The sequence below is a fragment of the Canis aureus genome, chromosome 29, assembly GCF_053574225.1.
Source record: "Canis aureus isolate CA01 chromosome 29, VMU_Caureus_v.1.0, whole genome shotgun sequence".
Taxonomy (NCBI): Eukaryota; Metazoa; Chordata; class Mammalia; order Carnivora; family Canidae; genus Canis; species Canis aureus.
In genome coordinates this window covers 24,733,084-24,760,156 of record NC_135639.1, presented here as the reverse complement: position 1 = coordinate 24,760,156, position 27,073 = coordinate 24,733,084, and the positions used below count along the sequence as shown (strand labels likewise).

At 43.0% G+C, this 27,073-nt stretch overlaps 2 protein-coding genes and 1 long non-coding RNA gene across 5 annotated transcripts in view; 1 reads left to right on the top strand and 2 right to left on the bottom strand.

Moving 5' to 3' along the window:
* Positions 1–25: 25 nt before the first annotated feature.
* Positions 26–1,247, bottom strand: LOC144301156 (uncharacterized). The gene is made up of 2 exons (XR_013367956.1): positions 993–1,247; positions 26–761 (listed from the first exon to the last, which is right to left on the bottom strand). It is a non-coding gene; the product is annotated as an uncharacterized LOC144301156 (long non-coding RNA).
* On the top strand, positions 821–25,480 carry LOC144301154 (glutathione S-transferase omega-2). Of its 3 annotated transcripts, none has more exons than XM_077877737.1 (7): positions 825–1,241; positions 7,234–7,344; positions 7,627–7,735; positions 10,493–10,715; positions 11,658–11,759; positions 23,943–24,049; positions 25,188–25,480. In XM_077877737.1, exons 2-7 carry the CDS (start codon positions 7,314–7,316, stop codon positions 25,345–25,347), a joined length of 732 nt encoding a protein of 243 aa, XP_077733863.1. In that variant the 5' UTR covers positions 825–1,241; positions 7,234–7,313; the 3' UTR covers positions 25,348–25,480. The 3 variants fall into 3 exon arrangements, with proteins under 3 accessions (XP_077733864.1, XP_077733863.1, XP_077733862.1); XM_077877736.1 differs by having other exon boundaries at positions 7,174–7,344; XM_077877738.1 differs by lacking the exon at positions 11,658–11,759 and having other exon boundaries at positions 821–1,241; positions 7,174–7,344.
* Positions 24,408–27,073, bottom strand: part of ITPRIP (inositol 1,4,5-trisphosphate receptor interacting protein) — a 34,110-nt gene continuing 31,444 nt past the window's right edge. The window contains exon 5 of the transcript XR_013367955.1: positions 24,408–26,011. The gene's annotated coding sequence lies outside the window, so the exon portion shown is untranslated. The remainder of the gene's footprint in view (positions 26,012–27,073) is intronic.

Below are 27,073 nucleotides of genomic sequence, written 5' to 3'. Positions count from 1 at the left end.
GACTTCAATCTAGATTTCTTACTGCCCACAGGACATTTCCACTTGGATACCCTGTCGTTTCAAGAGCTGCCCTCTCTCTCAAGTCTTCAATCCTCATTCTTTCCTTTCCATCAACTCCACTACCTTTCTTATTCCCATTGTCACCACTGAAGACTAGACTCATAGCACCTCAAAGTCAGGTAACTAGGAGTCCTATTTGGTCTCCCAGTCCCCAATCTCAATCCCCTTCAGATTTTTCCTGCCAACTCCCGTGTTGGGTAGGATACCCCAGCAGGGGTCCCATAAATGTAATTATATACTGTGAAGACAGCCTCCATCAATTCGGTATAAATCTAAATGAGTAATTCAAAAACATTCACGCCACCTTGCATATACTTCCACAGCCCACTAGGCTTCTATTTCATTTCTAACATCCCATCACCTCCATGAGAAGGCAGGTCGGAGAGCATCATTTCATTGTACAGATGATTTCACCCAGATCCCGAGGTTGAGTCCGCAAGATGCTGGCAGAGAGATCCGGAGAGCACAGCCAGCACACGACTCTTCCCATCAAAATCAGGGAGCTGTCCACCCGCCCCCATCGGTTTCCCCTAGTTATTTTTGTTTTTTAAAGATTTATTTATTCATGAGAGACACAGGCAGAGGAGAAGCAGGCTCCATGCAGGAGCCCGAGGCGGGACTCGATCCCGGGTCCCAGGATCACGCCCGGGGCTGCAGGCGGGTGCTGCACCGCTGGGCCCGGCTGCCCGCCCCTGCTTATTCTGAAACGTAAGAGCGCATAACAATCAGCCGAGGCTCGCCGCCGGGTTCCCCACTCGGTGGGTCCAGGGAGCGCCGCCAAGTCCACATTGGAGATGAGCCCCCCGCGCCCCGTGATGCAGGCGATCCGGGGGCCGCGCCCCGAGAGGCAGTGAGAACCGGTTGACTTCACAAAAGGCTTCCCGCAGCCCACCCTCGGCCGCCCCCAGCGCCCAGGCCCCGGGCGGACCCACCTCTGCCGCCGGCCGCCTGCCCCGCCCTCCAGGACGGGTCGGATGCAGACCCCCGCGCCGAGGCGCCACCGCCAGCCACTAGCGGGCTTCCACGGCGGCCAGCCACGGACACGGCGAGGCCTCGCGACTCCGGGGTCCAGCAGCCTGTAACGCGGCCGCCCATTGGCTCGGCTGCGTACTGCTCGGCCGCGGAGCTTCCAAAGGCCTTAAGGATTGGCTGGAGCTCCGGGCGCCGCGGCCAGTTGGCGGGTAGGATCGCGGTCTAGGGGGCGGGTTCGCCTGGGGCCCCGCCTCCCTCCGCCCCCGCCCCCGCCCCGCCCCCGCCCCGCGCTGCCGCCGCCGCTCCCGGTCCGGTGTCGGGTCCCCCAGCCCGGCGCGGAGGTCCCTGGCGGGAGGGGGGGTGGTCTGTCCGGTCTGCGAGGCATTGGAAGGGAGAAGGGGCTTGAGGTCAATTCTGGATTTGGGGGTTTTTCAGGAATTTCGGGTTTGCCTAACCCTTCTAAAAGAAAAATCCGACGACTTAACCTCATCAAAGTTTCATCAAAGATTTTAACATCAAGAAAGGCACAAGGTCTATGACTTAAAGAATAGGTCGTTAAAGCGAATCCCTTTAGCGTAAAAAGGAAGAAAAAAAAAAAAAACCTCACTGAATTGTTCTTATTGTTCTGATTTGGCTGGAGACAGGTAAAGGGGACCTCAGATCAGGATTCCCAGTCCTGCACTGGGCACCCCTGGGTTAGCTACATTACAGGACACTGGGAGGTGCGGCATTTGGTCCCCGGGAATGTCTTCACTTTATGAATACTTATGGGACTTCCCTGCTGTGTTCCAATACTAATAAAAATAATAGCTGATGTTAGATGCTTACTAGATATGAAATGCCTCTCAACCAGTATCTGAATTAATCCTCCCCAAGCCCTAGAATATATTGGTACTATTGCCTCCAAATTATGGATGGGATCAAAAGGGCATAGAAAGAAAAATGTGTGTTTCTCAAGGTCACCAACCTAGGTAATGCTGAAAAAGGTGATTCAAATCCAGCCTGAGCTCTTAGAGTCCTTGAGAGAGAAGAACTCACATATGCTTCCACCTGGGTCTGTCTTTAGTCACTAGCATTTAGAGGTTAAGCCAGGAGAGGATAGTATCCACTTTATGACACATCATATGTCTGGGACTTAACAGGAAGTGTTGAGGTTCCTTTTCCAAACTTAGTGTTTTGTTTGATTTTACGGTGTTTAACTTTGGCTGTTTTCGGGATCTTGAAAATCTGCCTTTGCTCCTTCAAATGTTATCATGTTAAAATGTTTTAATTTTTTTTTCTGTGATCCCCCAAGCTGTAAAGAGAAATAGGAATAGGAAAGCAGAATCTAGTACTTAAAAAGTCTCCTTTGACTCAGGTTTACCTAATGGGGAGGTGAAGTTCCGCTTCTGATAACTTTAGTAATTTTATTTGATATGTCCCAGATGTGTGTGTGTGTGTGTGTTTCGTGGAGGAGGGATGTAGGATCTGATAAAGGTGGTCAAAAGGTACACAGTTTCAGTTATAAGATAAGTAAGTCCTGGGGATGTACTGTGCAATGAGATGAGTGTACTTAACATTGCTGTTTGATATATTTGAAATTTGCTAAGAAAGTAGATCTTAAAAGATCTCATGGGGAGAATTTTTTTATATACCTGTATGAGGAGATGGATGTTAACAAAACCTATTGTGGTAATTATACCAGTTAGGTAAATCAAGTCATTGTGTTGTGTATCTTAAACTCATACAGAGCTGTGTCAATTATATCTCAATAAAAATGAAACAAAAACGTTCCAAGGGCATTAGAACATAGGATTCCTTATGATCCTAACTTTCTGGAAATAGTCCTGAGTTTAGACCTATTTGAAAATAGAGCTTTTTCCCTTACTTATCTCACTCTTTGAACTTGGTGAACAATTTTTGAACACCCAGTAACAGAATTTTTCATGTAAATTAGGCTTCTGAAATATTAAGAGAATGTCCTCCAGTTCCTGCCACTGCCAGAGACTGATGTGGAAAAAAAAAAAAAAGATTTTAAGAACTACAAAACGCAAACTCCACTTTCCTTTCCTTAAAACAGAGACTTGTGTAATGAGTAAAGAAACTATTTCTGGGATCCCTGGGTGGCTTGGCGGTTTGGCGCCTGCCTTTGGCCCAGGGTGTGATCCTGGAGTCCCAGGATCAAGTCCCACCTCGGGCTCCCAACATGGAGCCTGCTTCTCCCTCTGCCTGTGTCTCTGCCTCTCTTTCTCTCTCTCTCTCTCTCTAGGTCTATCATGAATAAATAAATAAATCTTAAAAAAAAAAAAAGAAAGAAACTATTTCTGTGGTGGCATTCTTTTCCTAGAAGGCTTGAGTCATTATTACCCATGACTGAAGTTTCCCACATTTTCAAAACAGATCTGATTATATTTCAGGTGGCTAGAAATATTTTAGAGTAGGTTTCATATGGCCATATTTCTATTTGTTTTTTGCTTGAGTTAATCAGTATAATAGAGGTCTAGACATGATACAATAACATAAGAAAGAAAGTTTGCGTAGAGGATTTCAAAGAGGTACGTATCAGTTCTTAGAAAGGAAGTGGGGAGGGCAGCCCGGTGGCTCAGCGGTTTGGTGCTGCCTTCAGCCCAGGGCCTGATCCTGGAGACCCAGGATCCAGTCCCACGTCAGGCTCCCTGCATGGAGCCTGCTTCTCCCTCTGCCTGTGTCTCTGCCTCTCTCTGTCTGTGTCTCTCATGAATAAATAAATAAAATCTTAAAAAAAAAAAAAAAGGAAGTGGGGATAAGTTTAAAGGTCATTTTTTTTTTTAATTTTTTTTAAATTTAAAAAATTTTTCCAGGGAAACCATAGCATTCAGTGGTAAGATTAAAAACCACACTACTGAAATGTAGCCTGCAACATTCAACCCATTCAACTGGCATTAAATTGGTAACTGGTGAAAGAAGTATTCTGAGTTGAATTTCCATCCTAATGCACTTGACAAAACAGAATTGCAGTGCATTTCATCTTTCTAGGTACAAAATTGGAGTGCACTATGCTATTAAACATGTGTTCTTATTCACTATTATTAGTTATTAATTTTCAAGTGCACACACTGAGCTTTTACTATACTGAGAATGTGCACGATTACATTCAATATTCAAAACCTATCAAGTAGGTACTGTGTTCTCTTTTTATAGATGAGGACGATGAAGATCCAAGAAGTTAGAGAGCTTGCCTAAGTGCCAAAGCCAGGGTTTAAATACAGTGCCAAGTGAGAATCTTGACATTACATTGCTTCCCTTCAGAGGAAGAAGTGTTTCCATTGTTCTCCCTATTCTTTTCTAACTACACTAAATATACTCCCAATTTAGAATGTGGCTTCCCATACACAGGTATACTTTTAATAAATAATATCCTCCAACTCTTAGAGTTGGTTTCCCTTAAAAGATGGGAATAAGGAGAAGAAAGCTGGAAATACATTCTCTTTTGGCATAGTAAAAAGGTGATCCAGTAACTTAACTTTACAAATGGAATTCTCAGTTTGTCCATTGCTAATTAAATCATTGTCAATATAGAGCAGGGATGGGGAAACTAAGGCAAGCAGGCTAAATCCAGTCCACTGCTGGTTTTTGTACAGCCCAAGAACAAAGAGTGGTTTTTACATTTTTAAATGGTTAAAAAAAAAAAAAAAAACAAGAGAAGAACCATAATTTGTGCCACAGAAAAATTATATGAAATTCGCCAAGAGTGAGCCCTAATGAAAACTATGGACTTTGGGCAATAATGTATAGATGCAGGTTCAGTAATTGTAAAAATGTACCTCTCTGATGGGGACTATTGATGGTGGAGGAGGTTGTGTTTGTGTAGGGGTAGTGAGTATATGGGAAATTTCTATGTATTCTCAGTTTTGTGGTGAACCTACAACTACTCTAAGAATAAAGTATATATATGTATATATATATATATATAACTTATTGTATTATATTATATATATAATTTAAATTCAGTGTTCATAAATAATGTCTTATTGGAAGACAGCCATACCCATTCATTTATATATTGTCTATGGCTGTTTACATAGAGGTAAGTAGTTGAGATAAGATGGATGTTAATCCATTGACAAGCAATTCTCTGTCTCGAATAAATAAAAAAATTTAAAAAATGAAATTATAGAATTCTTTTTCTTTTTAAAAGATTTTATTTATTCATGAGAGAGAGAGAGAGAGAGAGAGAGGCAGAGACACAGGCAGAGGGAGGAGCAGGCTCCATGTAGGGAGCCCGACGTGGGACTCCATCCTGGGTCTCCAAAATCAAACCCTGGGCTGAAGGCAGCACTAAACCGCTCAGCCACCGGGGCTGCCCCAAAATTATAGAATTCTTATAGGACTGTTTTAAAAATTAAATGAGTGAATACACATAAAGCACCAAATACATGTAAATAATAATTTATTTTTATTTTGTCAATTTCACATTACTCTTGTGATCCTCTCCCTTTAGAATTTGGATACATTTTCTCTTAACTCTTTGAAAGCTGCTTTATTTATATTTGTTTGCCTAGGAGTCATCTCCTTGTCTACCCAGAAGCTCTCCCATGACATGGTTATGTTTGTTGCTTTCATTTTACCACCCAATTTTTTCTTCTTGATCAAAATTAGCTCCAGAATAATAGTTATTCTATTACTTAATTTGTCTTTCAAAATGCAAAATTATTAGCATAGCAAGTCAATTTATCTTTTCCAATCCCAGATGTCTTGCTGACATATATGCATTTTCCTTTCAGAGAACATTTATTCAAACATTTTTGCCATTCTCCAATTCTTATAAAGTGACAACTATTCAAAATCATATGAAGTCACTCTGACTTAGCAAAAACTGTAACTGAGTCACACTCTGAAGATTTTAAAAGATTCTTATTCATTAGAAAAAACATAGTTAACGTACTAACCAACAATTTCTGGATAGATTGGAATTCTGAAGGCCAGAAGTTATCCATTCATAAGTTACATCATTAGGTTCTGTCATTTTAATAAAGATATTTAGATTCAGCTAACATTTGAGCAGCTATTATGTGCTATATTTTTTCCAGGGCTTATATTTCCTCTTCATACTGTGACCACTTTTAGAGGTCAAGACAATTAGTCGGGCTTTGGACTTTTAAAGTACTTTGACCCCACTAGCTGGTCATGTTGAGCAAATAATTTCATTTTTCTGAGGCTGTTTTTTTATTTTGTAAAATAGGAACAATATTAGATACCTAAATGAGTAATCATGAGAATCAAATAAGGTAGTCGCTGGAAATCATTTAGTGTGACTGGGACATATATTTTTCTTTCCTTCTTTACCTATCAATCTTATACAATCCATTGACAAGCAATTCCTACTTCAACTAAGTCCTGCAAAACTAAAGGAATTATTTTAGCACCTGCTGAATTTCAGGATCTCAGCCTATCAGGGTCAAAGCAAAGACCAGCTATCTTTTCTACTTAAGGTAGATGGAAGAGCTATCCAAGTGGTCCCACATGGCTGGGCTGTTGGCATGTTTTCCATAGCAGTCAGAAAGGGTTTCCTCTGAAATGCATGCTGGGGGTGGAAAGAGCTCATACATTTGTTTCTGCCTCTAGGTAAAGAATGTTTCTATTCATCACCTGTTTTCCACAGCAGGGTAAAATCTCATAAATAGGGCCAGAACTAGGGTGAACCAAGAGCTATGTCCAGGGCACAAATTTTAAGGAGGCGCTCACTCTTAGGGTTATGCAAGATCTCAACACTACCAAGTTTTTCTTCCTTACTTGCTCTATACTGAGGGAATGCGGCTTTATATAAAATAAGCAAACAAATCTTACTTGTTATAGGGAGGTTGTGTCCAGTTGTCTTCCAGATGCGGAGGGAGGGCTTAGGATGGGAAAGAAAATATATCATCACTCTGGTCAAGTTTTATTAAACTCCCTTGAAAGACTTGCTGGAGCTTAAATACCCATTCTTCAGGGGGTTTTTTGATGTGGAAGAGAGACCCCAGTGAATACACTACTCACGAGTTCAAGGCAAGGGGTACTTTTCAGGGGTTTCTTGCCCAGCCCGACACTTAGGCCTCCAAATCTGGGGGTGTGGCTCTCTTGGTTAAGTTATCCTAGCTCCCGTCCCAGATCACTTCTCCTCTGTCCCCCTTTGCCACCCCACAGGCCCTCCCCGCCCCCACTCCCGCCCCGAGCTCAGTCGCTCAAAAATTGAATTTGGGGCAGGAGGGGCGTGCTGGAGCGCAGCTGTCCCGGGAGCCTGCGGCCGCGGCGACCACTGCACGCTGCGCAAGAGCCGAGAGACCATGGAGGATGCGAGCAGGACCTTCGGGAAAGGTGAGCCCCCTCGACAGCGCTCCCCGGCCTGGGGCTGGGGGCGCCGCGTGGCTGGGGAGGCTGGCTCTGGAGACCGGGTCGGGGTGGGGGGGGGGGCGGTGCTGCTCGGCCTTGGCCCCCAGACCAACGCGGCGGGGAGGAACCTCAAGGGATCCTCTGCACAAAAGTCGTACAGGTGTGTCGGGAGGCGTGGCGTGCACGGTCCCCTCGGGGTCCCGGGGAGGCGAGTGACCCCCTCTCCGCGCGGGCTCACGGGCCTCTGCATCCCCGCTCCCTGCACAGGAAGCCTCCCCCCGGGGCCGGTCCCAGAGGGCCTGATCCGCATCTACAGCATGAGGTTCTGCCCCTACGCGCACAGGACGCGCCTTGTCCTCCGGGCCAAAGGCATCAGGTGAGACGCGGGAGGCGGGGACCCGATGCGCGCGCGGAGGGCTCCACCTGCGGGGCGCCCCTCGCTTCAGAGGGCTCCTGGTGGCTCTTTCTAACGAGGCAAATCAGCAAATGGGGCAGCCCGGGTGGCTCAGCAGCCCAGGGCCTGATCCTGGAGACCCGGGATCGAGTCCCACGTCGGGCTCCCTGCATGGAGCCTGCTTCTCCCTCTGCCTGTGTCTCTGTGTCATAAATAAATATCTTAAAAAATATATATCAGTAAACGGTTAGCCGAGGGTGGCATGCAGCCTGCTTCTCCCTCTGCCTGTGTCTCTGTCATAAATCAATCAATCAATGGCTCAGCAGTTTAGCACCTGCCTTCAGCCCAGGGCCTGATCCTGGAGACCAGGGATCGAGTCTTACATCAGGCTTCCTGCATGGAGCCTGCTTCTCCCTCTGCCCGAGTCTCTGTATCATAAATAAGTAAGTAAGTAAGTAAGTAAATAAATCTTTAAAAAATTATATCAGTAAACGGTTAGCCGAGGGTGAGTTCTGCAGTGGGCATGGAGCCTGCTTCTCCCTCTGCCTGTGTCTCTGTGTCATCAATCAATCAATCAATCTTAAAACATATAGATCAGTAAACGGTTAGCCGAGGGTGGGTTCTGCAGTGGGCGGTCCTGAACTGCAGAGCTTTCTTTGGAGCCCTGTCCCTGGTGAGAGTCTTGGGACAACTCCCTGGTCTGCAAGGCCGCTGCAGGCGGGGCGCTGCGGAGGCTCAGGGCCTTCTCCGACCGCTCCAGCCGCGCCCCGCCCCTGCCCCAGGCAACTGCGCCCCCCCCCCCCCCAGCCCCCAAGCACCTACGGCTCTCCTCCTCCACTGCGCTTCCTGCGCCCAGCCTTTTACCCGTTTATTCCTCTTTCCTCCACGCTGCCCAGCCCCACTTCCACCGCTGCCCCAGCTTCACCTCCTCCCCACTCAACCCCCCACACCCCCACCGGGACTAAATGTAAGTTCTTCTAGGTAGGGCTTTTGCCTCTCTTATTCCTGAGCTAGAAGAAAGCCTGGTGCCAGATAGGTATTTAAAAATACTTTCTGAATGACTGAACAAATAGTTCCAAACAATGAAAACAGAAAGAACTTCAGTCGAGAGGTGTCTTGAAGGTTCTGACATACTGAGAAATAGGTACATTTTCTTCCAGAAGGAATTTTGTAAAACTAGCACCTGCAAAGGAGGTCTGGAATAGGGACTGCCAAATGCAGCTGGCCTCAAAGCCAAAATGTTAAGATTGTGTTATTCCAGGCTTTTGACTCTTGGAGAGCCCATCCTTTAAGGGACAATTTCAGAATTTCAGAATCATGCCAGAGACATACTAATATAGAGACTATATTATAACCTATACTAATATAGAGATTTTTACAAAAAGATTGTATTTATTTATTTATTCATAAGACACATGGAGAGAGAGGCAGAGACATAGGCAGAGGGAGAAGCAGACTTCTTGCAGAGAACTCAATGTGGGACCTGATTCCTAGACCCCGGGATCATGCCCTGAGCTGAAGGCAGATGCTTAACTGCTGAGCCACCCAGGCATCCCTATAGAGATATCTTTAAACAAAATAATGTAATTCTGCTTTGTCGAATGTATATGACATGCATTTCCAGATTTTTCCTTATTGCTCAAGTCTAGTCGGCCCTAAAGTTACCTATTTAAAAAAACAATAGCCTGATGTTTTACCCTTAGTGAAAAATTGGTAGCTTAGGAACTAAGGTAAATATTTCTTTAGGGCAGGTTTCTCAGCCTTGGCACTATTGACATTTTGGGCCAGGTAGTTGTTGTGTGTGTATGTGTGTTCAGGTTGGGGTGGAGTGCTGTTGTGTGCATTGTTGGACATTTAGCAGCATCCCTTGCCTTCTACCCATTAGATATAACAACCAAAAAATGTCTCCAGACATTAACATGTGTCCCCAAATGGGGCAAGATCACTCTCTGTTGAAAACCACTGCTTTAGGATTCAAGACAATCTCCTTGATTGAGCAAAGAATATACTCATTTGTTTCCTTTAATCTTTTAAACATAGGTGAGTACTTCTGGTAACTTTATAGGCTTGAGCCTCTAATAATAATTAATAATGAGAAGAATAAGAAGGTTATTGATGCTTATGTACCTAGGCACTATCCTGAGCACTGTAGACATACTCACTTATTCAGTCCTCACAACAATGCCAAGAGGTGGGTACAATTATTACTCCCGTTTTACAATTAAGGACTAAGCACAGAGAGATAGAGGAATTTGGCCAATATCACAAGGTAGACCATCCAGACCCCAGTCAGTCTGAAGCTAGAATGGGAGCTCATAACTGCTAACCTGTACCATATTCGGTTGTGACCTGTTAATATCAGATTTGTATTTGCAAGCTCTATAGTGTATAAAACTCTGTAATGCTATGGTTAAGTGAATGAGCTCTGAGTCAGACTTCCGGGCTCTCCTTGGCTCTACTATGTCCTTGCAGCAATGATAATGGGCAGGAGGTTCAACCTCCTGGAGCCAGGAATCCCAAGGAGTGCATGAGACAAGGCAGAGAAAACATTTAGCACATCTTAACTATTGGGATGAAGACAGTGATGTTGCTATGTAATTTTCTTTGTAAACACCTAAAGTTTGAGAAACTTAACTACAAACTTAAATTTTATAAATTGATTCCTTCTACCTTCCCAATGAGGTTCTGTCTGCGTAAGCCTCTCATTTTTGTTGTCTTGTTTTCCCTTTGCTTTTTAAGACATGAAGTTATCAACATTAACCTGAGAAACAAGCCTGAATGGTACTATACGAAGCACCCTTTTGGCCAAATTCCTGTCCTGGAGAACAGCAAATGTCAGTTGATCTACGAATCTGTCATCGCTTGCGAATACCTGGATGATGCTTATCCTGGAAGAAAGCTGTATCCATATGATCCTTATGAGCGGGCTCGCCAAAAGATGTTATTGGAGTTATTCTATAAGGTATATGCAGTTTTTTAAAAAGTCACTTACAGCATATTTTACTTTGTATGTCTTTCTCAAACTTCAGTTCATTTTTTAGGCTATATCATTGGTCAAATTGTTGTGTTGTAATATTACACATATCTTAGGAGGATAACTAGTATGGAATAATAGTAGGGCCGTCACCTCTAATATTAAAGATTAAAGGCCTAAAGCAATTTTCTATTTCGACAAGCAGTCTCAAGGGGTATGGTTATGGCATGGTTATGACCGTGTGACCCAAGGGAGGAATGTTGAAAGAGCTGAAAACTGGTAGGGCTTTAAAGGGAGTATTTCTCAAGTTTCAGGCATAAAAATATTGGGGTGTGAAGAAGGTAATAGATGAAAGGGAATTGCCCTTTATGTGGAACAACAGTGCCAACTGTCCAGGAAATGCTAAGGAGAGAGAAAAGAGGTCGGTACCTGTTGATAATACAAGAAAAAGTGATGGGGAAATTTTTTGATGGTTCTCTTTGAAAAGAGATAAAAGGAAGTCAAGGACATTAAGGGTTGACGTGGCTTGACCATTTATGCTGTACCAAGCACTATCCTACCTGCTTTATAAAGATTAACTCATTTAATGCTCACTAGTACACTTTAGGGTAGGTACTGTTATTGTATCCATTTTTCAGATGACAAAACTGAGGCTTAGAGAGGTTAGGTGTCCTGCCTAAGTTTGTAGAGTGTGGAGTAGGTGAACAAGGATGGAGCACTGGAGAACCCCCTTTAAAGCACCCTGTTTTACCAGGGTGCTGGACAGTGGATTCCTGGAACCACAGAGAGGACCCTCTGAGGAGGTGCAGAGCCCAGATGTGGGTGTTAGCCTGTTAAGTTGGAGTGATAAAGCTCTGGCTGCATTTTTAGGCAGAGCAGGAGCACAGTGTTTCCTGACTTCTCCACTAAGAACCTGTGTTCTCTGATTAGGTCCCACATTTGACCAAGGAGTGTCTGGTAGCATTGAGATGCGGGAGAGAATGCACTGATCTGAAGCTAGCCCTGCGTCAGGAATTCTGCAACCTTGAAGAGGTACAAAAAGGGGCCCTTCTCCTGGTTAGATACAGGGAAAAAAGCAATGCAAGATCCCTAGCCTGGTCACTCTGACAGCCCCTGCATTCACAGACTTATTCTTTTTGCCAGACTTTGGTTAAGTTCAGCTACTACTCATCTAATTTTAACTTGTGGGTACTTGCCCTCCACTCACTTGCTATAGAATTATTCTTGAAAATCTGGCAAGGAAGGGGGAAGGGGCTGTGATAAGTTTCTTCCTTTCCCTGAGTCACCACATTCCTTAAGTAGCTCTGCATGGCTTCTGTACCTTCTGCCAATGAGGTTAAGATTTATATTCGTTAGGGATTTTGCTTGGCTACTAGTAAAAGGAATCTACTGACTGTAAATTTATTTTATAAGGGTTTATTCTCTTACATAAAAAAGCCAGAAGTAGTGCAGTTCAGGGCTAGTTTGATGGCCTTTTTTTAATAGTTCCTAATAGTTCCTAGAGACTTCATCTATTCTGTCATCTTTACTACAAGTCTTTCATCCTCAAAATGACAATATAGCTGCTGGAACTTCAGCCATCACATCCAAGCTCCAGGTTGCAGGAAGGAGAACAGAAGGGAAAAAATGGCAAAAGGCCATGCCCCTTTATTCAAAGGCTTTCCCAGAATTCTTGCTCAATGACTACTTAAATCTCACTTAAATCTCTTCTGATCTACTTAAATCAGAACTTAGTTGTAGGGTCATAACTATGTGCAAGGGAAGCTAGGAAATGTAGTCTTTTTGCTGGGGACACCCTGGATAAAATCAGGGTTCTGTGGTTAAGAAAGAGGGGAAAGTGGCTATGGGTAGGCAAGGAGCAATCTCTGCCAGGAGACCCTTCCCTAACCTGGCAGTAATACAGCTGCTTACCCCTTACCTCTAGAATAATCTAGAAGGTGGTTCTACAATGTCCTTTATCTTTGTTCTAGAAACTGATACATTCCCTTTATGGGTGGGTTGTAACTCTGTTGACAGCTATTGGAATGCTGTTTTTTCCCCTTAAAGGAAGGCTCATTATTAATACTCTTCCATTTGACCTTTGTCAAGTGGAAGCAGATTAAATTTATTTACACTTCCAGCTGCCTATCTTAGATTTGTACATTTGCAGTATTTATGAATGATGAATAATCATCTGTAAGAAATGACTCTCTGAAAGAGGAAAAAGCAGCTCTGATTTATAGCATTTTCTGATTTCAGTGAAGAAAATATTCCCACCAAAAGCTGATTCTGACCTACCAATGTTTTGTCTCTAATCTCAGGGTTGAGAAGAGATGTGATTGGTGATTGGTCAGCTCCGCACATCACTGAATAACACATTTCCACTTTATCTTCAGTAGCTGAGTCCTAGAAATAACCTGTTAACTAGTCCATGTGTAGGTAGCTTTCAATGATGGGATTTAAGGACCTCTGAGTAAGTATTCAGCATTGTTGTAGCAGATTTTTTTTAAAAAGATTTTATTTATCCATTCATGAGAGACACACAGAGAGAGAAAGAGGCAGAGACACAGGCAGAGGGAGAAGCAGGCTCCATGCAGGAAGCCTGATGTGGGACTTGATCCCAGGTCTCCAGGATCAGGCCCTGGGCTGAAGGCGGCGCTAAATCGCTGAGCCACTCGGGCTGCCCTGTTCTAGCAGATTTGAATGTGGTTTTGTTCCATCATTAGCAAGAATTATAAATACAGTGTAGGCAATATCAGAATCTGAAACATGCCCAGTTAGCTTGAATTATTTGATTCAATCCTCTAAATACCAATATACTGACTCTAGGAGATTCTAATGAAACAGAAACTTATCAGAGTCATTTTGATAGAGAATGTTCCCTGACTTGTGCAACTCTTTTGCATGGTTTTTATAATCAGGATCTTGTGTGGGCTAAAAGCGTATTAAATATACATGGTCCTTCTGAGGAATAAGCAAGTCAAGGTCCTGATTCATAAGTTTCTGCCATGTTCTCCTCAAGCAAAAGGCTCAGTTTACCTTTTACAGCTTTGAACTTTGACAGTTTTTTCTTTTGAAGTCAATACCCTGAATTTTAATTTTTTCAGAAAACCAGTTCCATCAAAATTAAAGATTCATTGTGCTTGTTCTATAACCATATTTTCCTGTAATATGTTCACAATTCTATGAGATGCCTTACTGCTGTTTTATGATCAAACCAGCAGCCTCCCCACGTGCTTTCCTGTTCTGAACATTATTGTGAGTTTTAAAACAATGGGGATGTCATTTTGTAACTAGATTTTCTGTTTTGAAACCAACTTCCTAGCCTTTACTGAATCAGTCTCAGCGGCACTCATTTTTTTTAGCTTTATTCTTTTTTTAATGTTTGTGGTTGACTTTGCCATATCAGAATAACACTTGAGCCCACCTTCATTTTATCTTTGTGGGTTTGAATGTGCCAGACCTTTCAGCGCTGCTGTTCCTGCTTCTTCTCCGTGTGTGTGTGTATGTGTGTGTGTGTGTGTGTGTGTGTGTGTGTGTATTTGCCATTCTGAATGTTTTCATTCAGCAGTCAACTTACGTACAAGGGCAGTGAAAGACAAAATTTGGCCAGATTTCTCTGATGCTTCGGAATTTTGCTCTAATTCAGTTTCTGTGCTTATGAATTCTGTATTCTGACTGTTGCTTGATCTGCAGCTAGTCATCAGCAGAACTCAATAAAAGGGAACGGGAAGGGTGATAATGTAGATAACTCTGGAAAAACCCTGGGGGAGTGAGAACCTGGCTAATAACTTGAGGCCTTCAACTTCTAGGCCCACAGGACACTTGATGTTTTTAATTCTTGGCATTCTCAACCTGCCTTGTGGTATCTCCATGCAGTTTCCCATGTTGCCAAATTTGATTACATGCCTTGTGTGTGTAGCTGAGGTCAAACTTGTATAAGTTGTATTTATATCACTCAGAAGCATCTCTAGTTAAATATTTTCTTGCTTCAAAATTTCTTCCATAACCTTAATCTTTAATCTGTCTATTCTCCAATAGATAAGACAATATTGTCTTGGTTATGTTTTGCTATTTTTCTTTCTTAATTTTTATTAATTTCGATAATGAAATTATCTGTTGCTTAGTTGGTTCTCTTTTGATGTCACTAGAACATGAAGGAAAGAGAGTTTGTATCTGGCTAATTGTTTACCAAAAATAACTCTCTGTAGCCTTTTGAGTATGGCAAACTATAAGCTAAATTCATTTTATTATCAACTAACTTATTGTGTCTACAAACTAAATTCATTGTTACTAGCTATTTTTTATAACAGCTTTATTGACATAATTCACATACCATAAATTCACCCTTTTCAAGTGTATAGTTCAGTGGTTCTTAGTATATTTACAGAGTTGTGCAACCATCACCACTTGTTAATTCTAGCACACTTCGTCATCATAAAAAGAAATCTCTTAGTCATTAGCATTGGCTTCCCATTTCTTCAAAACTTTTCTAACCATAGGCAACTACTAATTTACTTTTTGTCTTTACCTGTTCTGGAAATTTCATATAAATGGAAATATACAATGTTAACCTTTCACGAGCTTTCCTTACTTAGCATAGCATTTTCAAGGTTCACTTTTTTATTCCTTTTTATTCCTGAATAGTATTGCCTTGTATGGATAGATATACCATATTTTGTTTATCTATAATTTGTTGGACACTTAGGTTGTTTCCACTTTTTGGCTACTACAAATAATCATACTGTGAGCATTTGTATACAAGTTTTTGTGTTGGATATATGTTGTCAGTTCTCTTGAGTTTGTCAGCTGATTTAGCATGTCTACTAATTAATATGCCATTTTTAATTGCAACCACCATCCTTTCTCACCAGAGAACTGATTATCCTCTGTTCACAATGGCTAATTTAGTGGTGTTAGTGCTGTTGCTACTTTGGCAACTTCATCCATTGTCCAGTTCTGATAGCTGCTTTCTCAGGAAACTAATATTTGCTGTATTTCTGTTAGTAGCCTTCTGCTATACCATCTACCACCATGTAAATAATAGAATAATGCTTATCCCAATTATTTAGAGATTACTTTTACTCTTCTCCAATTGTAAAGAAGTACTTGTTCATTAGAATTTGGGAAATATAGAAAAATATAGAAACCAAGGCAAAGAATCCATAATCCCACTACTTAGAAACAACTACTGGTATCATTTTGGACTTTTTGTTTTCTGTCCTTTTTTGCTGTGTATATTTTTATGCAGTTAAAATTGTACTGCATATAGAACTGGATTACCATTATGATGTAAAGATCTTTCTATATTTTTATAAACTCTGTAAAATGCTTGTTTATATGTATAAGAGCTTTTATTAGAGAAGCATTGTTTATGAGGGTGAAAAATTATAAACCTTAATGTACATTAGACAGAGAATGGTTAGATAAATTATGTTCGTCTTGGGGAACTCTATACAGCAGTTTAAAATGAATGAAGTAGATCCATGTGTACTGATGTGAAAAGACTGCCTGGAAATATTTAAATGAATTACACAGTAATAGAGATAAAATGATCTCATTAGAAGATATAGAAGATATACATGTAAAGATATAGAAGATATACATATAAATAGATGTTTAGAAAAATGCCTAGAGAGATACACATCACATTCCCAGTCCCAGTAGAGGCTGCTACTGGGAGAGTGACTAGTACTGGGTTAGGAAAGAAAAGTGGATAAAAGCAAGAATGAGCAAGGGCAGATCTTTGCCATTTATGCTGCTTTTTATCATTTGAATTTTTTTAAATAATGAGAATGTATTTCTGGGGGTATGTGGGTGGCTCAGTCAGTTGGGTGTTTGCCTTCAGCTCAGGTCATGATCTCCAGGTCCTGGGATGGAGCCTGATAGTGGGCTTCCTGCTCAGCAGGGAGTCTGTGATTCTCTCTCTCTCTGTCTACCCTTCTCCACTGCTCATTCTGTCTCTCTCAAATAAATAAAATCTTTTTTTTAAAAAAAAGAATGTATTTCTGTATTACATATGTAATCTTTAAAAATAGAAAAAAATCACTTTCATTTTACATAATTTGCCATGTGTATAAATGAATTATTTATCCAGCACCCCCATTAGGAGTATGTAGATTGTTTCTAGTCATTTACTATTGTGAATGAATGGTGCTGCAAGAAACAGCAGCTTTTTTTTTTGCATAAAAAACATTTTCTCTATTTGAGAATATGTCCTTGGGCCAGACTTCCAGGAACAAAATTACCAGATCAAAGGGGATGAACATTTAGAGACTTGAGCTCTGTGTTGCTGAATTGCTTCCCCAAAGACTTGTGGTGTTTGCCCCCACCAGCAGCAGTATATAAAAATTCTCTTTGCACTTCCCCTTTTCACTGTTGGGAGATTTCAATAAAGAAGATATTTGCCTGCTTCGGAGAGAAGCAGTAGTTTTTCATTGTTGACTTAATTTGTATTTCTTTGATTGCTAGTGAAATAGAAGATTTTCCCCCAAAGTATGCCATCTCTTTGAATTTTGTTTGTGAAAATAGTCTGTTACCCATCTGTCTATTAAGATCTTCGTGATTTTCCTTGTTTATTTGTAAAGGTTCCTTTTAAAGAGTTCTTTATATTTAAACGATATTTGCCTGTTTTTCAAAAATGTGTGTTTGTGTGTGTTTGTTTTAACTTTTAGTTTGGCTTATCTTTTTTGTACGTAACAGAAATATAACATTTAACAATATTGTGCTATAGGTCTTCCCAGTGATTTCTTCCACAGCTTTTATGAGTAAGAAGTCATCTTCCCCTCTAGGGGAAATTAAAAACATTCATTTATATTTTCATCCACCATCCATTACTTTAAAGGTATTTGACTTGTCAGGTGTTGGTCTACTAGCTTCCCCCACTACTATTGTACACATATATGTTGACAAAAGAAGTAAGCCTGTTAAATGGATTCCAGTATAGAATTTTTTTAAAGGTTTTATTTATTTATTTGGCAGAGATAAAGAGAGAGCACAAGCAGGGGGAGCAGCAGAGGGAGAAGGAGACAGGCTCCCAATGGAGAAGGGAGCCCAATATGGGGCTTGATCCCAGGACCCTGGGATCATGACCTGAGCCAAAGGCAGGTGCTTAACCAATTGAGCCACCCATTAGCTCTCCAGCATAGAATTTTCAGGATGGTTCTTTAATCCCTAAATATTGACAAATTGCATTCTGAATCTTCATAGGGGATTCCAGGTCATAATTGATGAGCAGCAGGAGGGGCATGTTCTGTCCCAGACTCTGCCTCTAAGGCTTCTTTCCAGAGGAGAAATGGTTTTATATGCATTCAAAGTTTGTTTCTATACCTTTGGTTCATTTTACAGGGAATTGGTTCATTCTCATTAGCTCAACCTCAGCTGCACTTCAGTGCAACAGGGATCCAAACTTTGAATCTTGAGAACCTTATCTTATCTTTTATGGACTCAGTGATTTCTGCCCTGGAGTTGAGTACTTTGCTGCTGCTTCTTGAGAAGGGCCTGCTTTGTCTTGGCCTGCATGTATTGGCAGGCGGTTTTGTGTCCTTTGGGTGGGTGGGTGGGGGGTGGATTCTGCTTCTTAGGAACTATTTCCATCAAGAAAAAAAAAAAGCTTTCTTTGTTCTCCAGCAAGGAGGGCATCACCTCTGCAAGCCACCGCGTTGTGTCCTCCTTAGAGGCAATGACAGTGGTGCAAGGCAGCGACCTCTTCAAGGTTAAGCACAGTTAGTGAAGCTGATCCCAAGTTTCACTACCCGAGACCGTAGATGGAAGCTTTTTAGAATGCCTGGCGTGAGGAAGTCTGGGATTTGCTTCTCTTTGTGATCTTGCTTCTCTCCCCAAAACCTTAAAAAATTTCTTTCACCTCCTTGGTGAACTTACTGGGAAAGCCACGGCCAGGGAGCCTCACATCGATGGCCACAAGGGGGAGCCCCACACACTTCTTCCTTCCACCTGCTCTCTGGCGCCAGCCTCTTTTGGGTCCTCCTGGGGGAGCCCGAGAGGCCTTTGCAGAAGAGAAGGAGCCTTTCCATCCGAGCTTTTCCATGTTCAAGGGGTGGAAATACTGTACCTTTCTCATGCCCAACAGTCCCTCCTGCTTCATCTGCATGCTCACTCCTTATCTCTTTTGACATTCAAAAGCAAGAGAAGGCTATCTAATCATTTTTCAGTGAGCTGGAGAACAGAAGATTTTAAAAGTAGATTTAAAAAAATATATTGCAGGATATAAAATGGCTTTCCCCCCAAATATCCTACTTCTTAAGCCTGGATTGGAGATGTGTTAATACTTTTAGGAAAGTGGAGAGCTAGAAGCTGGAGCCTTACCTCCCTCTGCTGGCTGTGTGTGGCCTGGGGTAGATGTCTGGAACGTTGAAAGAAAAGCATCTTTTCTAAGCAGGTTATTTTATCTTGCTTGGCATACCGAGGACAGTAGTTCTGAAAGTGAGGGATTCTATTGTGGGAGAAGCTATTCAACAATAAGAATGGCCAGTATCAATTATGTGGTAGGTGGGTGACAAAAAGAACTCAAAGTAGAGTTTTGAAAATGATGTTGGATATTAGTATAACCACTGCTGAGTGGGTTGAGCTATAGCACAGCTTCCTCTTCCATTAGTGATGATACAACACTTAAGGAGGATAAGCCACTGAAGAGAAAGACTATTAGTTTACTGACTATCCCACTATCCTATTTCACTGTTTATCCTAAAGCCTGTCAGAGTTGCTAACTGGCTGTAAGCAGAGGACTAAGGTTAAACAGAACACAGGACAACTATTTTAATAAAGTTTCCTAAGCACCTTCTTATCAATGGAATGGAACAGGAAAGAGAGAATTTTGTAAAGATTTTAGTTTTAGGAATCACCATACAACGTGGGGCTTGAACTCACAACCGGGAGATCGAGAGTCACGTGCTCTACAGACTGAGCCAGCTAGGCGCCCTGGGAGAGAATTTCCATCAGGTTTTTCTACTGTGATTGTGTCTCGTCTCTCAGCGGGGTAGGTACTCTGGCCAGGCCCTTGTTTGAGGAGAGAAAATAGGACTGGGAAGTACTTCTCACAGGGAAGCTCATCGCTGGGCAAGCCTTGGCTGTAGAGGCTTACAGAGTTTGCTGATTCTAAGCTTTTTGCTGATACTTAAATTGAAAGAACAAAGAATTCAGAAGAGACTTGGCAAAGCTGCTGTGCTTAGGATCCTCATACTTACATATTTAAAGTTCGGTGACACAAGGGCTGGCTCTCATCTGGGAATAAGGAGAAAGCTGTTTTTGTCTTAGCTCTGCACTGCCCAAGAGCTCCTTGACCTCCCTGGGACTGTTTCATCCCCTGAAAAGCGAGAGGCCCTTTGTGCTTCCCCGTGAGAGGCAAGAATCAATCCTCTCCCCTTTGGCTGCCAGGAAACTCAAGTCAAATTCAAAGCTTTCTTTAAGGAACTCTGTGGGACCCCGGGCTTGATATCTTGATGTCCTTTCCTTCCTTGTTTTGACCTCCTCTTTAGACTTTTGTTTTCTCTGATCTTAGTGTTTTCTTATTTTTCATATATAATATTTTATGGTACACATATTTTTTTTAACATTGCATCTCCAATCCCTTGTGTAATGAGCATGGTGTAGATAAATGGTAGAATGGGAGGGGAGTCCCATAGCAGAATTCCAGTGACCCTTCCAGTCCTGATGTTCTTTGATTCTCAAGGGAAAGGCCACTGCACGTGTTTGGAAGGTTATCAGGTTCGCATGGAAGGGAGCTCTCCCACTGAGGGTCTTAAAGATTTCAAGAGACCTCTAAGGAGGCCTGGCCAGGATGTTTTACATCACTGGCATGTTTTACATCACTCTGAAAAGAAGCCAGCACTTTGTGCTACTTTACAGCAAGATGGCTTTTTTTTTTTTTTTTTTTTAAGATTTTATTTATTTGACAGAGAGGGGGAGAGAGAGAGCGCGCGCACCCAAGCGCATGAGCACAAGCAGGGGGAGCAGCAGAGGGAGAGGCAGAAGCAGACTCCCCCTGAGCAGGGAACCCGACTCAGGAGCTCCATTCCTGGACCCTGGGATCATGAGCTTAGCTGAAGGCCGATGCTTAACCAACTGAACCTCCCAGGCACCCCAGAAGATGGCTTTTCCTATTGGGACTTTTAGACTTGCCTTATGAGAAACCCAGTAGAGAAATGCCCGTCTGAGGCAAGACTCAAGAATCGGCAGCTGTATCAAGAATTCTAAGGAATTTTGATATTAAACTTGGATTTGGGGCACCTGGGTGGCTCAGTGGTAGAGCACCTGCCTTTGGCTCAGGTCATGATCCCAGGGTCCTAGGGTGGAGTGCTGTATCAAGCTCCCTGCGGGAAGCCTGCTTCTCCCTCTGCCTGTGTCTCTGCCTCTCTCTGTCTTTTATGAATAAATAAATAAAATCTTAAAAAAACCACTTGGATTTAAGAAAGTCTGAGGCAGGGTACCTGGGTGGCTCAGTTGGTTTAGCATGTGTCTTCGGCTGTGGTCGTAATCCCTGGGTCCGGATCGAGTCCCATGTCAGGCTCCCTGCTCAGCAGCAAGTCTGCTTCGCCCTCTGCCTCTGCCTCTCTCCCTCCGCTCATGCTCTGTCTCTTGCTTTCTCTCTCTCTCTCTCTCTCTCTCTCAAGTAAATAAATAAAATCTTAAAAAAAAAAAGTTGGAGGGAATGTGAATATGTATTTTGGGGGTGGGAGAGGCTGGCAAAGTGATGCCACATCTTTTCCATCCATATGTTCATCTTTTTATTGTACCATGTACTTTGATTGGACTTGAATTATTGAGCGTTTATATAAGAATTGATTGTATTTATAACATCATGTGTATTAAGGACATACTTCTATTTTAAGTAAATAAAAAGCTTAAAAAATATATACTAAATAAATATCAATGACTAAGCAGTTATTCATTTTCAAAATATCACTTTACCAAAGGACCTGTCACAGGTTCCAATAAATGCCCATGTGTGATTTGTTCTGACAAGGACTTTCCCAAGAGCACCCCTGCTCTGTAAAGAGAAGAGCTATACAGATGTTCCAAGGTTGATCGATTTAGATTTTGTTCTGATTTGCGCCATGAAGGCCAATAATAAGCTGGAAAAGTATGTTTCCAAGCCAGTGATAAAAGTTTGGGTAATCACTATCCATTCCTGAACATAAAAGAGATTTGATGCTCTCTGGAATCCATGAAAACTGAGCAATTTCTTCCTTTCTGTTGTAAGTCCGATGTTTTCCTTATGCCTTAAAATAGCCTCTGTTTTCAGTTTTCATTGGCCAGACTCTGCTGGTTTAGTACCATCCTGTTAGTTTTCTTGAACAAAGTGGTGCTACCTCACATTTTTTCAGACTTCCAGCACACGTAATGGGAACTCCTCCATGCCATATTGAGGGATTATGAAAACTTGGACTTCAGGGCAATAAGATTTGCTTTCTTCTGTGGGGAAGGGTGGCAGGTGGGAGATCGCATTGATCTTTTCTGTCAGAGATGCATCTGCTCTCTGTAGAGGTACACTTTGGTTGTCTTTGTGCTTTCTCATCGTAAAAGCTTATGTTAATTCATGCATGGTGACGGCACTCTTCACCATAACCTCTGAGGTGGGCACTAACTTACCACTATTTTACACTGAGTCTTGGAGGAGAGGTAGGTACGTTGTCCAGGATTCCATATTGAATAGGAGGTAGAGCCCAGGATAGGACCAGGTCAGCCTGCTCCTGGGCTGACCTTCTTAACAACAACCCTAGACTATATCAGAGAGTCTAAAAGCTGGTCTGGAGTACGAAGAGTCAAGCTTGAATGATAGAGATAGGAATACAAAATCCAGATAAAGGATAGAGGAATCTGGCTCTATAGCTATAGAGAAGTATGTAGTTGTCTATGAGTTATATGGGTCAGAAAAGTTATTTATTTGATTTAATTACATAATTGGCACCATCTTTTCTCTTTACAACGACCTGGTCCAACAATAACCTCTAGTAAGCATTTTTGCTTTTAAAATTTTCAACTATTTTTTTTAACCATTTTTTAGTTATCTGCTGAGAGTTTATCTGTTGCAGTATATCTATCTGGGCAAATTTGGGCTAATGAGAAATTCTATTTTTTTCAAGGTTTTATTTATTTATTCATGAGAGACAGAGAGGGAGAGAGAGAGAGAGAGAGAGATAGGCAGAGACACAGGCAGAGGGAGAAGCAGGCTCCACACAGGGAGCCCTATGTGGGACTCGATCCCAGGTCCCCAGGATCACACCCTGGGCTGCAGATGGCACTAAACCGCTGAGCCACCCAGGCTGCCCAAGAAATTCTATATTAATGTAAAAAGTTGATAGTGTTGAGTGGCCAAAAAGTCTGAAGTTCAAAGAGCTCAAAAAAAGAAGAAAAAGAAAGAAAGAAGAAGAAAGAAAGAAAGAAAGAAAGAAAGAAAGAAAGAGAGAAAGAAAGAAAAGAAAGAAAATATTATATAAAGGCAATGTTAGAATTTGAAGGAGTCCACTAAAATAGCATTTGCTCTTTCTTGCCTTAGTTTTTTTCTTTTAAGTTTTATTTAATTTAGAGAGAGACAGAGCATGTGTGTGTGAGAAGGAGGAAAGGCAGAGGGAGAGGGAGAGAATCTCAAGCAGACTCCTCACCTAGCATGGAGCCTGATGCAGAGCTCGATCTCATTATCCAGAGATCATGACCTGAGCCAAAACTAAAAGTCAGATGCTTAACTGACTCAGCCACCCAGGCACCCCTTTCCTGCCTTAGTTTTGAGTCAACTGAGAAATAAGTCTAAAGGGGGAGACATATAGACTAGTGTATCCCCTTAATTATGGATAAGGTGGATCCTGGAGAACAGGTTTCCTAATGTGGTCCCCTCCTTCTCAGTAACGGGCAGTGTGGGGCAGGCCCCTGCCTCCAGGGACTGAGCTCCTCCATAGAAAACTTAGCATTCAGAGGAACCTCGTTTCGGCTAAGAGGGAGGGGTTAGGCTCCTTCTGCCTAGGTTTTCCTCCAAATTCCCTAGGTCACCCTGTTGCTCCAGTGTTGAAAGGGGGGAAAGGCTGAGTGTGGCTGGGAGTTTGACCTTAAAGGAAGTGGAAGAAACCTTAGGAGAAGAGAAGACACGTTGTCTAACAAATTGGAAGGAGAATCAGAGCCTTGGCTCTCCCCCTTTGGGAATCCATTTGATACTTGTATTTAGCATCTGTAAATACGTAAGCAGGTAGGTAAATTAACTTGCTTTTGTTCTGTTTAAACTTATAGATTCTTGGCTATCAGAACACCGTCTTCTTTGGTGGAGACTGTATATCCATGATTGATTACCTCTTTTGGCCCTGGTTTGAGCGGCTGGAAGTGTATGGAATCGCCGAGTAAGACCTTTGACTGTGGGGTTGCACTGGGTAACAAACAGAGTAGCCAGCCATTCACCATGGAGATGTAGGGGTGTTTAAAGTAGAAGACTTTAGTAGAAGTGGACTCAGGAGACCGTGTCGGGTCCCCAGGTAGAACAAGTGCTTTGTTCCCATGATGCTGAGACGTTGAACTTGAGTTGGCACCTGCTCTACTCCCAGCCAGTCACAGGGTGGGTGCTGGACAATTCTGGCATTGGGGAACCGGGTCCTGCTGAGGCAGAACTGTATCTGTACCCTCACAATATGTGGATGTGAATCCACCCAGCAGTGCTCTCCTACACCTCCGAAGGAAGGTCAGATAGAACATATTTAGATATTTTATTTTATTTTTAAATAATTAATTTATTTATTTATTCATGAGAGACATAGAGAGGTAGAGACACAGGAGGAGAAGCAGACTCCCTGCCAGGGCTCGATGCAGGACTCGATCCTAGGCCCTGGGGGATCACGACCTGAGCCAAAGGCAGATCCTCAACCACTGAGCCATCCAGATGCCCCCATATTTAGATATTTTAAACATATTAGATATTTTAGATATGTCTCAACATAAACATTACCAAAACCTGTGTCCCCTAGGGACAGAGTACTGAACCATGGCTCAAACCCTCACCTTCTAGATTTCCCACTGACCAGTTGTACTGTCTTGAGCAAGCCACTTGTATATCCTAGACCTCAGTCTCCTGATCCATCTTTGAAAGGGCTCAGTCAGCTCCATTATTTCAAGGTTTGATGTTGGTTTTGCTGACTTTTAAAAAGTGTTTTTGGGAACTACTTGTCTTCATTCTTTTCAGACTTCGGTTGGTAAGCAGCAAAGCACAGACACTTTCTTTCCCCAGAGCAGTCGGTCCACAAGTATTATAACTCTTGCTAAAACCAACAACAGCTTCTGTCATTCAAAACATACACAGCTGTGCCCAAAATAAGATTTTTTCCTGCAGTATATGATCATGGTCAGTTTCATAATAAGATAACTAAGATAAGTTTATTGCCCATGTAAACCAGTCTTTTGTATCTTGTAAATCTAAAACGCAGTGCACGCCATGTCTCCCGATGGCCTCCCTTTCAGACGAGCTAACAGTTCTTTCCTGTCCTGCAGCTGTTTGAACCACACGCCAGCACTTCGGCTCTGGACAGCAGCCATGAAGCAGGACCCCACAGTGTGCGCTCTTCTCATAGATAAGAGCGTTTTCTCGGGCTTCTTGAATCTTTATTTTCAGAACAACCCTGATGCCTTTGACTATGGGCTAATTTGCTGAGCCTCAATCCACTCCTTCACCATCCAGAGTTCCCAAGCATGTCGTGCCTCTGCATCAGGAATTGTTTTGGTGGTCAGTCAATCTCTGTTCATTTTCTTTGAGATTCCCAATAAACATGGAGACAGAAAATGTATTCTTTCTGATAATCCATTTGTTTTTTTTTTTAATTTTTTAAAATTTTTATTTATTTATTTATGATAGTCACAGAGAGAGAGAGAGGCAGAGACACAGGCAGAGGAAGAAGCAGGCTCCATGCACCGGAAGCCCGATGTGGGATTCGATCCCGGGTCTCCAGGATCGCGCCCTGGGCCAAAGGCAGGCGCCAAACCGCTGCGCCACCCAGGGATCCCCTGATGTGGGATTTGATCCCGGGTCTCCAGGATCGCGCCCTGGGCCAAAGGCAGGCGCCAAACCGCTGCGCCACCCAGGGATCCCTCTGATAATCCATTTGTATGACTCTTCTGGCCCCTACCTTCTAGTGATTGTCTAGAAATTTCTAGGGCCTGGTGCTCATGTCCAAGCTCATTTGGGAGCCTGTGTGCCTCCTGGCTCCTCGACCTTTGGTCCAGTTTGACCTCCAGATGTGGAGGTTCAAGGCCTGCCCATCTGTGATGATCATCACTCCCGATTGGCACCATCCACAACCTTCCTGGTGAGAGGAGAGCTAGAGAAGAGGAGGAAGAAGAAAAACACTTCAGGTCCAAATACTTTCCATTTGGCACGCAAAAGCTGCTGTCCGCATGGGCATGTGAGTGTCATTCGGCTTCCCACTTTGGCATGGGCCTAGGAGACACCAAGGGTCTCATGACTAAAGGAATTCCAAAGCAGGAAATGAAACACCCGTTGTCTCCGCCGAACTAACTACGTCAGAATTTCACCGGTGCTGACAGGGCTCAGAATGGCTCACAAAATGTTCTATAGCTGACATCCTGCCTTAAAAAAAATAAACACGCCCCAAACCCAGTCACAGGCAAAGGTCACTTTGTTGGATTTGCGTCACACACACTTTCAAATCCCAACAGATGCCTCTGGTTGCCTGTTGTGTACCAAGCCCTGGGCCATGTGGGGGCTAAAGATGACAAAAACACAGGAGCCCTTGGTCCTTCCACTCATCTTGGTTGAGATTTTAAACTTAGTGCTTTGGAGCTGCTTGTCTGGCAGTCGGAATGCTTGTCTTGGCCTCGTGTGGCACCTCTGCTGACTCTGCCCCGCATTGCTCAGCACTGAAGGTGACTAAGATCCCCGGAGGGTGGCCAGGGGTGCTGGTGGGTATCCGAGGCTGGGAGCTTCCATCACTCACCCCATAGGAGTGGGACGGGATTGTCCAATACCATTTTATCTCATGGTCTAGGGATCAGCCTGTGATCATTTCAGCTGTGTTCATGCCCAATCTTTTCTCAGCCTCCCGGCCATGTGAAAGGCCAGGCAGTAGTGGGAGTGATGTTTTGACTTGTCAGTGCCCACTGATGGGCTGTCTACAGCCCCTGCCTCTGACTCAGTCCAACTAGCCCAGTTTCTCCCCACGTCTCAACCCGGCCTGGCCATCTGCTGCCTCTGGGTGGATTTTGACTCATGTAAATAGTTACCAGTGTGACTTCGAGCCAGTTGGACAGAAGCAAGCCTGTTTGGTGAGGTAGCCTGGGCTGCCAGAACAGGCGCCGCGTGACAGGGGCAGTCTGCTGTGGCATCTGCTCAGGATGGGCCTTGTTGTCATGGCACCTGAGCC

Coding starts and splice junctions, on each gene's coding strand:
- LOC144301154 (XM_077877737.1), top strand. CDS start 7,314: ATGGAGGATGCGAGCAGGACCTTCGGGAAAG. Junction 7,345..7,626: donor GAGCAGGACCTTCGGGAAAG/GTGAGCCCCCTC, acceptor CTCCCTGCACAG/GAAGCCTCCCCCCGGGGCCG. Junction 7,736..10,492: donor CTCCGGGCCAAAGGCATCAG/GTGAGACGCGGG, acceptor TTGCTTTTTAAG/ACATGAAGTTATCAACATTA.